The 13917-nt window shown below is 41.3% G+C and overlaps 1 protein-coding gene across 4 annotated transcripts in view; it reads left to right on the plus strand.

The window, feature by feature from the left end:
• The first annotated feature begins 234 nt into the window (after window positions 1-234).
• Window positions 235-13917, plus strand: part of LOC126419120 (microspherule protein 1) — a 139417-nt gene continuing 125734 nt past the window's right edge. For 2 of the 4 annotated variants that reach the window (XM_050086219.1, XM_050086222.1), the window contains exons 1-3: window positions 235-374; window positions 512-601; window positions 1020-1144. In XM_050086219.1, the coding sequence (XP_049942176.1) occupies window positions 516-601; window positions 1020-1144 (211 nt within the window). In that variant the 5' untranslated portion in view covers window positions 235-374; window positions 512-515. The remainder of the gene's footprint in view (window positions 375-511; window positions 602-1019; window positions 1145-13917) is intronic. The other 2 variants (XM_050086221.1, XM_050086220.1) reach the window with 2 other exon arrangements.

A 13917-nucleotide genomic window follows, 5' to 3' on the forward strand; every position in this document is an offset into this window, starting at 1 on the left:
TTATTTAGAGTCTAAGGGTCGCTTTGAAATTATACGGTATCGTCTTTGTTAGTGATACTCCTTTTCATGAATTCACACACGTAATTAAAGCTGGGCAATCATAGAAATTATATGTTGAAACATGACTATTTCGTCGGCATCATTTACTTACCTTGCTTGTGCAGGAGTTTGCATGCAACTCCTGACTTAATCCGAGTTTGTATACACGTGTTTCGTTTGGGTTGTTGGCTATCCTGGACAGTTATTGTTTTGTCCGATTGTTTACAGTATGGTTGTGCGTGGATTTGTGTATGGTTATTAGTGCATTTAACTTTTGAAGTGATTGTATAAACATTTTGTATGTATGCCTCCGAACGTTAACGTCCGTTTGAAAGGTGAGCTACAGGAATGGTTTTTATACATCTAAAACACCCTTGTTAAGTCAATCTGTAGCAGTACGTTGTTGATAAGTTGAAGATTACTTGAGTGAATGTGAGTTACAGATCTTATTTCGTTACTTTGTACTCAACAGCAGGATGGCAGATACAGATCGTTACGGGAAAGTGAGAATGTCAGTGGACCAGTCACAAAGTTTAGATTCAATCGCCACCAAACGTAGAAGGTAAATTATGAATAATATATTCGCATTCGTTTTTTTTTCATGTGATTTGTTTGTTATGTTTGCGTACTTTTATTGTAAGTAATTTGCCACACTGGACTGATTGCTTTGCTAAATGTTGTAAAAACATTGCTTCTCACGCTCAGCAGTTGTTGAAGAGTCAAAATTGCTCGTCTTGTTTTCCCACGGCATTTTATATGACCTTGCCGCGGCTAACTATTCATATGACCATTAAAGCAGAGTGGTTACTTCTCTTATTATTGCAGAATATCACAAATGAGATTTAATTGTGTCATTCCATGCATTCTTGAAGTTATTACATGTAGCAAAGAAGGCTTAGAAATATTAGTGAACAGCTACACGTTTTTCACTAATTAACTGTGCAAATACTGGTCTGTTGATGGGTTTTTAAATATTCCAGTAGTTCCCGTTCGATAAAACGACGTCGGTTTGATGATGAGCTTGTGGAATCCAGTCTTGGGACTGCGGGCTCCTTGGGAAAAGTGGCAAGAGCTCGAGCCCAGTCAATATCCAGCCCTGGATTAGGTTAGTATCTTGCTTGGCTTGCACACTTACAGAGAAATACGTGTAGTAATACTATAATTATTCTTTAATCAGAAGATACAAATCAGTGAAATGTTGTTACAAAATATGTCAGAGATATAAGAAAAGTATTGCCAAAGTACAGTAGTTTGTTGTTGCGCTGAGCACTTGGAGAAATGTGCTTCAGTTGTTTGTGTGGGAATTATATGTTAGAAAGGGTCGACAGAAGCGTCCGATCCCACGCGTCGGCTTTGACCCGTGACGTAAGGGTGTTGTCGTGTGTGACATCATGACGGCGCGGAGTTTGGTTTGAGTGTGGCTGTCTCCAGTTCTGTTTTATCTTATTTTATTTACTTTTCTGATCTGTTCGTACTATCTCGTGAGATTTTTTTTTTTTTAATTTAAAAACACTTATTACTTATTTTAATTATCTGTTTCCTCGAATTTCGGTTTTAGTTTATTATATTTATCTTTCTGATCTGTTCGTTCTATCCCGTGAGATTTTTTTTTTAGAAAGACAAAAAACACTAATCAGCTACTGAAGCATCTTTATCTTCTATGGGTTGCATGGGTTACGACCCCTGGGGAGGTGGGTGGGTATTCATGCATGGCTGTCTTCACTTACACGTTGTAGCTATGCAAGGCGTCTAAATTTGTTTATATTTAGTTTGCCCCCCATTTCCCGCGCTTGTCCCGTTAGTGTCATTAGGCTTCTTGTGGAAAGTGTGTGTGTTTGTTTTTGTTTCCGCCATATTTGTGACGTCATGGGACAAAGTAGACGGGTGGGATCGGACGCTTCCGTATTTCCGTTATAAATTGCCAAAACATATGTTATAGGAGTACTTCTATTAATTTGGTAACTCAGAAGTTACCAGCTGCAACTGTGAGAACTAAAGTTCACAATGATGCGTTACTTTATCGAATTGCTAGTTTTGAGGGGTGCTGTGATTTTCTATTGTGAGCCTAAACGTACTAAGTAGATGCTAATCATTAAACTTCCCTTGATGAGGTCTACTGATAGAGGAGGGTGCAGGTAGATGAGAAATCATATCTGCAAAACCGGAAGATACAAAAGCTTCATTGTGTAGGCCTATTGTAACCACCTTCCTTTGAGAAGTCTTATGTAGTACCCACATTTCCTTCATCACTTATTTTGAAATAAATGAATGATGTTATGATGTGACTAATTATAGCTACAAGGCTACAGACAGCAGGGTCGACTGAAGCGTCCGATCCCACCCGTCGGCTTTGACCCGTGACATAAAGCTGTTGTGGTGTGTGACATTACGACGGCACGCAATTTAGTCTGTGTTAGTGGCGTGTTTGTAGGTGTCGTTTTGATGTGATCAGTGGCTCTCTCTGGTGGTGTGTTAGGTGATGTTTCTGGTTTAGTTTGCATGTGTGGCGTGTTTATAGGTGGCATATTGCTGCAGTCGCTGTTTATGCAGTTTATTTGCGTGATAACATTGCACGTGTGTGGTATTGGGACAGTGCTATCAGCAGAATATTTTTGAGTGAGTTTTGTCATTTCAGTGTTATTGTAGTTTTTTCTGTTCGTCGTGTGTGAGTTTTTGTAAATTGCCTTTCTATGTCTTTGGTAGGTATGGATATGACTGACAAGGTCAACAGTTTTCAGTTGTCAGTGATGATGGGGGACAGTGCGTTGTCTCTAATAAAATTTCTTCAACTATTCGGAATTTTGGATGAAGTCATGAAATGTTCACTATGTTGTGAAGAAATGAGGCTCACTAAAGTTCCGGCATCTTGGACCAGGGACGGCTGAATGTGGAGATGACATAAGAATAACAGGTCAGGGGAAGTGTTCGATTCCAATTTTGTTGGTTTGTTGTGTTTTTTGAGGTAGTGATGATTGTGGACGTGGTTGCAGTTTTGGGTTTTATGGTTTGGTATCGGTAGTTTCTGTTGACCTATATAGGTCAAGGGAAGTGTTCGATTACAATGTGTGGTTGTGGCTGTGGTCGTTCCGGTATCAGCTATATAGGTCTAGGGAAGTGTTCGATTCCTATTTGTGGGATTTGGAGCTGATGTTGAGCTATATAGGTCAAGGAAAGTGTCTGATTCCAGAGGATATTGTGTTTAGTGGAATTTGGGGAGTTTTGTGTTGTCGGTTTTTTTCGTCGTTTTGTGTGGTTTGGTATAGTGGTGTGTGTCTAAATTTGTTTATATTTACTTTGTCCCCACCCAAAAGCCCTCAATTTCCCACACTTGTCCCATTAGTTTCATTAGATTTTTTTTTTAATGTGTGTGTGTTGGTTTTTCAATGTATTTTCATGTTTGTGGTCATATTTACGTAATGATGTCGTAGACACCATATTGAAGTCGTAGTGTATGGTCGTTTCCGCCATATTTGTGACATCATGGGTCAAAGCAGACGGGTGGAATTGGACGCTTCTGTATTTGTTATTGTCAGTTTTATAGGTTGGCGGCAGTTGAGTACAAAACACTAGTCCCCAAAGTAACCAGTCTTCTTCTGATTATTCAGAACTATGGAACCCAGTAAAGGAAAAAATAAACTTTATAAAATAATGATGTCCATACTTCATATCACAAAAAAGTTGGATGTCTTGTTATTTAATCACACAGGCTCTGATGACAGCATCTCCCATTTCCTCATCTTTCTCATTGACCAGTCAGTTATGCTAACTTTTCTACAATGCACATTTTAATTTTTAGTAAATTTTGACAGAATGTCCCTGTTCAAATCAGATATATCTATTTCTCTCTCTCATTGTTCACCGAAATAAAAAAAAAAAATTGGTATTTTGGATATAACCGAAGATTACAGTACCTCCCACCACTTTGGATCACAGTGTTGACAACATGGCGCACACCCCTAGTTCAACCTTATGTAATATGTGACTGTGTCATCATATATTACACACTCAAAGAAACCCTAATAATACAAAAAATATTTAATTGCAGGCACACAATGAAACTAATGGGGCATCTGTGTGAATTAAGAGGTTTTGGGCAAGGACAAACTAAGTATATAACAACACTAATAACGAAGACGCTAAAACAACTAAAAAGGCAAAAATCAAGCATGCTAAATTCTCAGCAGCCAACAAAACCACACAAAAAAACCTGAAAAAACTGGTATAGGGAATTCCACTTGACCTATAAAACTCAAATAAAATCCACAAACCACAAATGTCTATATAGCCTCAAAATACAGTATCAGAAATTTTAATTGACCTCCGTACCTAAAACGAAATATGTGATACCACAAAACCAAAACTCCTGCATGTAACTACTGAAAATGTAGCCTCATCAAGATAGCTAAAACAATCTTCAAGACAGTCCAACAAGTTACCAATAACTAACAGCATGAGCCAAAAATTCATAAAAACTTGCACCATCACCAATTTGAATGTACAGTTGTACACATAAACCCACATATTATAACATATTAGACTAAACATACTATAATAAAAATTAAATAATACCACTAAAACAAGCTTACAAAATTACCATGCATATAATTTTCTCAGTAACCTTCAGCAAACTGTTAACCAAAAATTATCAGGAACACTCTTCATCCCACAGTACTCATATAAGTGAGACAAGGATGGAAAATGCCTCTTTCCCCCTCCCTATCACAGATTTAGTGACCACAGTACCCCAATATTGTATTGACACAAGCCTCAATACAATAATCTATAAACTAAATACTATTGTTCACCACTAAAAGCTGAGTCCCCTTGTTCCCTAAATTTCTGTATGAAGGCACTTCACTAATTGTACTTTCCTCAATATACCCCTAAATCTCCAACTCTTGTTGCGATCTGGCCAATTGCTGCAATGGAAATGATGCAGGGAAGGAATGACGTTTTGTGAAAGCGCGTTAGGGCTATGTTCACATTGACATCTGGTACTTATTTGTAACTATGAATATGAAATGAAATTAAAGGAACAAAATGGATCAATGTCAAGCAATTCACTGCATAATGGTTAGCGCATTGCCAATTATAATTAGTGCCCATGCAGATTGGCAAGCAGGGTGGCCTGCATACAGAAACTTCTACATTCTGTTGACGAGTACTGGACAGAGCTAATCAGTAAATGAAAAAAATAATCTAGTGACTGCTATATTAATATCTTCAGTGTTAGTAGTTATCTTGTTACAATGAATAAAGTATTGCAGTGACATGCTTTTTCTGAATGGGATTATCTTGTGGAGCAGGGCTTCCCAGACAGTGGTATGCATACCACTGGCGGTATGCAAGTATATTTTAGGTAGTTCACAGTACAAAAACACAAAACACATACTGCGGTAACTAAAATTTTGGCTTATGTTGCTTTATTTGATAGTAGGAAACTGACTGATAAAAGCGGCATTTGTTTAATATTAAAGAAAATGGATTTACCGCAGAATGTTTGCTCTGGACTGTACTTGAAACATAGAAAGGTTTATTGTGCCCCCCCTCCCACACCTCCCTTCATTAGTTGCTGGTGCCTTGGCCTGGAATGATTCATCTTGTTTTGACATTGACAACATTTTGATCGAATCTTGTCGGTGGTTATACAAAAGTTTTTGTTCCACTTTGCAACTGCTGCCAACTTATGTGGTGTACCAATGTGTGGTGGTGCAGTAGCATCAAATGGTTTATTGTTGTGATTGTTGCTTTGTTGGGTGTCACTTTGAATAGTATCGTGATATGAAGAAGCTTGCATCTGGAACCAGAATGCTTTTTACAACGAGCTGATTCTTGACTACTATAATTGTGATGTGAAGTTTAACATCATTGTGTGACTTACGCACCATTGTGTTTAAATTCATGATGAAATGATTTTTAAGCCCAGAAGCTGCTTCTGTCTCCAAGGGTGTAGCTACAAAACCTAAACCAGCACCTAACCACAAGTATGATGAAAGCTATTTAACTTGACATTATAGTAAATCCTGTTATGTAAACCAGTGATAATCCAATTCGCCTCTGTGTTATGCTTGTGGGTCCGGGTGTTAGCATAGGCCCAAGATACTCCTGTCTGTCGTAAGAGGCGACTAAAAGGAGTCTCCCACTTTTCAGCCCCATAAGTTCAGGTCCCATTTTATGATTTGACCTGCTACTTTCAAATTCTACAGAAGTGTGGGCCATATGGCGAAGGACACCTTCACGTGGTGCGCGAGTTATCCATAGTGCCCTTAGATTCGATCTCCTGAACCTCTTCTCATCGTGGCTTTGCATCTCCACCTGCAATTCAACTATTTGGGTGAGGACACTTTCCGGGGTATGTCATTATCTTCCGTTGTCTCCGGTCCTCTTTTGCACTCATGACAATATCAGATTTCTCTGCGCCCAATATCCAGCACGGTAGCCAGTTCGTTGTGGTGGGGTCATTATGTACCCATTTGGTGGTAGCCCCCTGACAACACAGGGATCTCACTGCTGATGCCTGAGCTGTAAACCCTCCACATATGCGAAGGAGTAGATGCCCGTCGTCATGGGGCATCTGCACTCCCAACAACGGCCATCGTGCCAGATGGCCTTTGCTATGACTGGGTGGCGCCCGTGGGGAGAGTCCCTGAACGGAGTTGATGGCATCAAGGTAGATGACTCGCAATGAAGCAGACCAGGTCATCTCTTGCTGATGACAGTACAGCGCCAGCGCTCTCTAAGAAGGGCAAAATCGAATACAGTGCTGACAGGTATGACCCAAAATCGTTTCCCTCCCTCACTACGCCATGGGAGGAACGTAGAGCTACAGAATGAAGAGAGCCATATTCGCCTCTGTATGTAGTCTGTAGCAGAATGGGTAGGGACTCCTTTCTACTTATGAAGCCTCAGTTTTTTGTTTAGCGTCTTGAGAATAAGTTTGGGGAAGTGACAGTGCTGTCCAAGATGAGAAACGGTGCAGTCTTGATTCAGATAGCAACCCCCACCCAATCCCAGGTGTTACTCGCCTGTGAACAACTAGGTGATATTGCTGTTTCCATCACTCCCCATAAAAGCCTCAATATGGTCCAGAGGATTATTTTCCATCGTGACCTCCTCTTGCAGTCTGATGACGAGCTCTGCGGCAATTTAGAACGGTGGGGTGTTCATTTCATCCGGTGCGTTTACAGGGGATCCAAAGAAAACACGGTTGCCACTGGTGCCTTCATCTTGGCCTTTGAAGGTGGTTCTTTGCCTGAAAAGGTCAAGGTGATGGTTTACCGCTGTGACATTAAACCACATGCCCCTCCTCCTATGCGGTGTTGTAAGTGCTGGAAATTTGGCAACGTGTCTTCCCGCTACACTATCAGTGCCACATGTCCCGACTGCGGACGTCCACTGAATCCAGATACTCCACGTGCGCCTCCTTCCACTTGCATCGACTGTGGAGAGCACCACTCCTGCTTCTCGCCAGACTGCACAGTACTCCAAAAGGAGTGGAAAATCGTGGAGTAAAAGACCCTGGACCGGTTGACTTACAAAGAGGCTAAGTGTAAATTTGAACAATTGCACCCCATTCCATTGACATCTGCATATGCTGCAGCTACTTAAGCATCGCTGTCACAGAGTGCCAGTACTTACACACTGTGCCACGACCAGTGGGCCCTCTGGGCCACCAGAATACATCCGCTCCCTGGGTGGTAGGGGGCAAATCATCTTCCATTGCTCCCAAAGCACCTACTTCGGGAGCAATTGCTCCCCCTCCCCCCAAATGCAGGGGACATCAGCCCCCCCCCCGAACTGGAGAAGCAAGTCTCCTCTGGCTCCTCTCGTGTGGAAGGGGTCCCTTGGAACCCTCTCTTCCAAGATCTCCACTAATGTCACAGCAGACACTCATCAGTGGCCAAAGGAGCCAAAAGATACTGGACAAAGAGCTTCATGGTCTTCCTTCCTACCTGAAGCTACTTCAGAGAAGTCCTCACAGCAATCCCCTAAAGAGAAGTGATAAGGTAAGCAAGCCAAGAAGAAGGCTGCTAAGAAACAGGACCCTACGATGGCCCCAACACCGCCATTCCCTACCAATTCTGCATCTCGGGATGAGGTGGAGATCTTAGTGTCCCCTGAGGGCCTAGATCTCACTGATGCCTCATCTGCAATAGGAATGGTAACAAATACTCAGTCGGTGGCAGCAGGTGACTCTAAGACATAACCTGCCTCCTTGCGCGCTTCATGCCTTCCCAGCCTCACGATAATGTCATCCTCCAGTAGAATTGCTGGTTTTTTTTCCACCACCTGGCTGAGCTATGGCAACTGTTAAGCTTTACACCTGCTTTCTGCATTGCACTCCAGGAAACCTGGTTCCCGGCAATGCGGACCCCTGCCCTCCGTGGCTATAGGAGATATTACAAGAACTGAAGAGAATATTATAGTTTGTCAGGTGGAGTTTGCATCTGTGTTGTGAACTCAGTATGTAGTGAACCTGTGCCCCTTCAAACTTCTCATGAAGCTGTGGCAGTCAGGATAAGGACGACGCAGGAAATAACTCTCTGCAATGTATATCTTCCTCCAGATGGTGCAGTACCCCTGAATGTATTGGCTGCACTGACTGATCAACCCCTAAACGTTTCCTACTTTTGGGAGATTTTCAACGACCATAACCCCTTATGGAGTGGCACCGTATTTACTGGCCGAGGTAGAGATGTTGGAACTTAACTGTCTCAACTCAACCTCTGTCTCTTAAACACTTGGGCCCCCACACACTTGTGTGGCTCATGGTGCTTGTTCGGTCATTGATTTATCACTTTGCAGCCTAGGACTTCTCCCATCTGTCCACTGGAGAGCCCACGATGACTTGTGTGGTAGGGACCACTTCCCATCTTCCTGTCACTCCCCCAGCATCATGCCCACAGACGCCTACCCAGATGGGCTTTAAACGAGGCAGACTGGGAAGCTTTCACCTCTGCTGTCACCATTGAAACTCCCCAACACAGTAACATCGATGTGGTGGTTGAGCACGTCACCAGGACGATCATTTCTGTGGTGGAAAATGCGATCTCTTGTTCCTTAGGGTGCCCCCAGCAACTGGGGTGCAGATCGCTCTATGCTGCTGCAGCTCTACAGGGCCCTTTTTGAATCCTACCTCTTGACTATGGGAGTCTAGTTTATGGTTTGGCGGTGCCCTCAGTGTTGCATTTACTCGACCCAGTGCACCACTGTGGCGTTTGACTGGCAACAGGAGCTTCTAGGACAAGTCTGGTGAGCAGCATCCTGGTGGAGGCCGGAGTCCCTCCATTGAAGGTTAGACGTGCACTACTGCTCGCCAGTTACTTTGTAAACGTTCGTAGCTCTCCTGACCATCCGAATTACCATCCCCTTTTCCCACATCGGTGGCCCAGGTCAGAGCTTACGATTGCAGTTCGCGTCCAATCCCTTCTGTCTGAACCGGGGTCCTTCCCTTTACCATTTCTACTCAAGGTCCATTCATGTACACCTTCATTGTGTAAACCTAGACCGAAGCTATGTCTGGAACTTTCACATGGCCCTAAGGACGCAGTTGATCCTGCGGCTCTCCCCCTTCACTTTTTCTCGATTCTTGACACGTCCTGGGGCTCTGAAGTGGTTTACACCGATGGCTCGATGGCTGATGGTCACGTTGGCTTTGCCTATGTTCACAGAGGACATATTGAACAGCACTCCTTGCCAGATGGCTGCAGATTTTCACTGCAGAGCTGGTGGCCATATCTTGTGCTCTGGAGCACATCCGTTCATGCCCTGGCGAGTTCTTTTGTCTCTGTACTGACTCCTTGAGCAGCCTACACGCTGTCGACCATTGCCACTCTCACCATCCTTTTGTAGCAACCATCCAGGAGTCCATCTATGCCCTGTAACATCCAGTCATTCAGTGGTGTTTGTCTGGACCTCAGGTCACATCGGACTCCCAGAAAATGAACTTGCTGACAGGCTGGCCAAACAGGCTACACAGAAACCGCATCTGGAGATCGGCATCCCCGTAACTGACCTGCATTCATTATTATGCCACAAGGTTCTTGGGCTTTGGGAGGCGGAATGACATAACTTTAGTATACGCAACAAACTGCGTGCCATTACGACTGTTTGGAAGTCCTCCATGCGGGCTTCTCACAGGCACTCTATGGTTCTCTGCCGGCTCCGCGTTAGCCATGTGTGGGTGACCCACAGCTATCTCCTGCACTGTGTAGACCCACCTCAGTGTCAGTGCAGTGCCCGGTTGACAGTAGCCTATATTCTGGTACGCTGTCCTACTTTTGCTGCCATGCGATGAAATCTTCAGTTGCTGGAGTCATTACCATTAATTGTAGCTGACAACACCTCATCAGCTGCTATAGCTTTACGTTTTATGTGTGAGGGTGGGTTTTATTATTCTATCTAAGTTTTAGCACATATCCTTCGTCCCTCTTGTGGCATCCACCCTACTGCTTTTATTTTGGAGGTTTTAATGTGTTGCAGAGTGGGCTGGCTTATCCTTTTTATTCTCGTGATCAGCCAGCCTTGATAATTGCTCCCTTATTTTAATTCCTTCTTCCTGTTTCTTGCATCTCTATCTGGTTTTCCTGCCCTATTTTGTTCATTGTAGTGTTCGTTGCCCTTTTGTCATTCTTGTGGTTTTTTTTCCTGTTTCCCTGCTTTGTGCTGTGGGTGTAATTTTTTATTCTTTCTCTTGTGCAATTATCTTAATAGGAACAAGGGACTGATGATCTAGCAATTTTGTCCCTTCCCCCCCTCTTTAAACCAACCAACCCAATGTGTTGTATGCTTAGAGACACTTTCAGATCAAAGCATGAAGCTGTCATTATTAAAATGTCATGAAAGTTCTAAGCCTCTCAGTTGGTAAACATATTGACTTTTTTTAAAGGAAATCTGGATTTTTTAAAAGACTCCAATTGCATGGCAAATTTCATAAACACTGATAGTAACAAGCAAGTTGAAAGAACCTCATATGTGGCTAGTTTTAGATTTGGAAAATAAGGAAAACCTCACGCAGTTGGGTAGTCGCTCTTGCTGCCCTTGGCTAAGAGGTGTGATCCAAATAGTTTTGGCAGCAAAAGCTGCCAAAGAAATAGAAAAAGTTTTGTTATCCAACAGTAAGGGAAACTGAATACGTTTATTCCAATATTGAAGAAATGTTGTTATTACAACTGCAAGAGTGCACTTATTTTGCTCTTCAAATATAATATAGTACAGATGTTGCAAATATGATGCAGTTACTTGTTTTTGTACATTTTGACTGTCACAAAGATAAGAGTTTGTATGTTCAAACCACTGAAGTCAGATACCACAGCAGTAAACATTTTCAATATGATTGGCCTTTATTTATTTAAAGTAGGTATTCCTCGGCCAATATGTGTTGGTATTTGTAAAGACGGAGTCAAGACCAAGGCCACTTAACAGGGCTGACAGCAAAAATGAAGAAAGTTGCAGTGTTTGTTGAAGCACACATTGTATAATATGCTGAGTAGCATTTGCATGTAAGTATATGTACGAAGCTTATATTGTTTTGACAGACATTGTAAAGATTGTAAACTTCGTCAATGCAAGGACTCTAAACTCATGGCTGTTACACGCTATTGTGTGAAGATATGGGAGATGAATTTAAAAGATTGCACCTACAAACTAAAGTAAGATGGTTCTCTTACAGAAAGATTTTAAGCAGAATATTTGAACTGAAGTCCAAAGTTGTATGTTTCTGGGTGACAAAAACATAGATGTTTTACATGAAGAAATATTTGGCTGATGATCAGTGATCATCTATATTGGCCTATTTCGCTAATATCTTTGGCAGGCTTCATATTTTAAATATGGGTGTGCAAGAAGGAGGCACAACAGATTTCATAGCAGAAATCAAAATGTCACCTTTCAAAAGAAAGTTGAGACCTTTTATTTCACAAGTGCTGAACAATCATTTTTGGAAGACTGTAAGATTTTGTTTGAGACATATTTGCATATTTAAAGGTCCTTCAAAAAAGGTGCGAAATGTACAAAGATTACACAAAATATGACGGGATAAGAAATCCATTTTCAGGAAAAGTACCAGAAGAAGTAGGCAGGAAAGAAACTTTCGACATGACTAGTGACAGTTTAAAGAAAGGTGCTTTCAAAAGAAAATTCTGCTTTCTTTTTGGATGGAAACAAAAACCAAATGCTTTACTCTTCTCTTTCAAAACAAGCAGTCCTATTTTTGGTGTCGTTTGTTACCACTTACATGTGTGAAAGTGGATTTTCTGACTCCATGTAAATTAAAAATAAATACAGAAACAGTGTTAGTGCTGGAGGTGGCCTGGGACTGAAGTGAGCTCAATTAAGCCAGACTTTCAAGTTCTGATTAAAGATAAACATCTACATGTTACCAGCTGAGACATCTAGATGTTATCTCATCAGAATCTCAATTTCAAAACTGTATAATTACTGACTCCGAAGTCTGACTTAGTGTAAAAGTTTGGTTTGAACCTGAATGTTTTTGCTGTTTGTTCAGTTTATTGCTCCCTTGCACAAGTGGTTTATATTATTTGTGATGTAAAAGTTTAATATGTATGTTTTCAATGTTATTCCCCTCATACTGAATATTTGTATAAGAACCAGCTTAATTTAATTTTGTACCATTTGCCACAAGTAAGTACTCCATGTGAGCATGAACAGCTCAGTAAAAAGTTCTTCCACAAAACCTTAGTACTTGTGTGTGTCAGATTTCGAGATGTTTACCACATATAGCAGATTATTGAAATGACGCAAAAACCGTACGTGTTATCTGCACTGAACAGAATCGCAAAAATTATTACTCCCATGCCATTCTTCACGCTTGCAGCAATCACCACTCAACCTTTTTGCATCCACCCTTCCTCTCCCCCAGACCCTAGGGTTCGTTATAAAGTGAACAAGCTATAATGGTACACTCCAGTTTTTAAAAAATGTCATATGGTACATAGTGGCAAAAAGTCTGGGGACCCCTTTTCTGGAGGATTACCAAAGTCAGTCTGTGGAATTAGTAACTATCATGGAGCCAACAACGCAAAAAAGAACTTCGCAAGCACAAATTAAATAATTTTTACAAAGTAAAGTAGCAAAACTGGAATAACCCAATGAAGACTTTAAAGAAAATGGTGAAAGTGTTAAAAGTACAGGAAAATAGTTCTACTTGCACTTCTTGTTGTCAGTCTGATGTAGAGTGTTCAGAAAGTAGGTATGCGTAAATGTTTCTCCATTTACAGTACCACCTGAAAAAGTGACAAAGTTTCATTTTTTTGAGAAAAGTAGGTTATGCGACACTGACTGGTTTGAAATATTAAATAATATATGGGTAATTATGCTGAGAAAGAAAGCCTTTGAAATGGACTGTCATATAACATGCAGTCTTCAGGCGCTAAGCAGTTTATATCAACCTCAATAATCATCACAATTTTTCTATTCAGTGCCCTTGTTTCCATTTATTTGTATCAGAATTTTCAGTTGTGTTTCAATTCTAAATGTTGAAACAGTTAATGACAGTTCAGCTGCTAATATTTTGAGATCTGACCTGAATGAACATCTTGTACTTGAACAGAACTGATACTTCCCTCCCGAGAAGAAACAATTATTTATGCCTCTGATAGCCCATATGGCAAAAGGCAAGCCCTGATTGTTAAATCGCACTTGGCATGGTTGCTTCATGACTCTACCACAACCATTCATGTAATGTGATTCTGTAAGTGTCTCCAACCTTCTTCTAACACTTGATATCAATCAGCTCTGTAGATGACTCAGTTGAAAGCTAGTAACAGTACAGTTGTAAAAGCTCTTCTTTTGTTATACAAAATACAGGGTGATTCAAAAAGAATACCACAACTTTAAAAATGTGTATTTAATGAAAGA

Source organism: Schistocerca serialis, chromosome 9 (genome assembly GCF_023864345.2).
Source record: "Schistocerca serialis cubense isolate TAMUIC-IGC-003099 chromosome 9, iqSchSeri2.2, whole genome shotgun sequence".
In the NCBI taxonomy this organism is placed as follows: Eukaryota; Metazoa; Arthropoda; class Insecta; order Orthoptera; family Acrididae; genus Schistocerca; species Schistocerca serialis.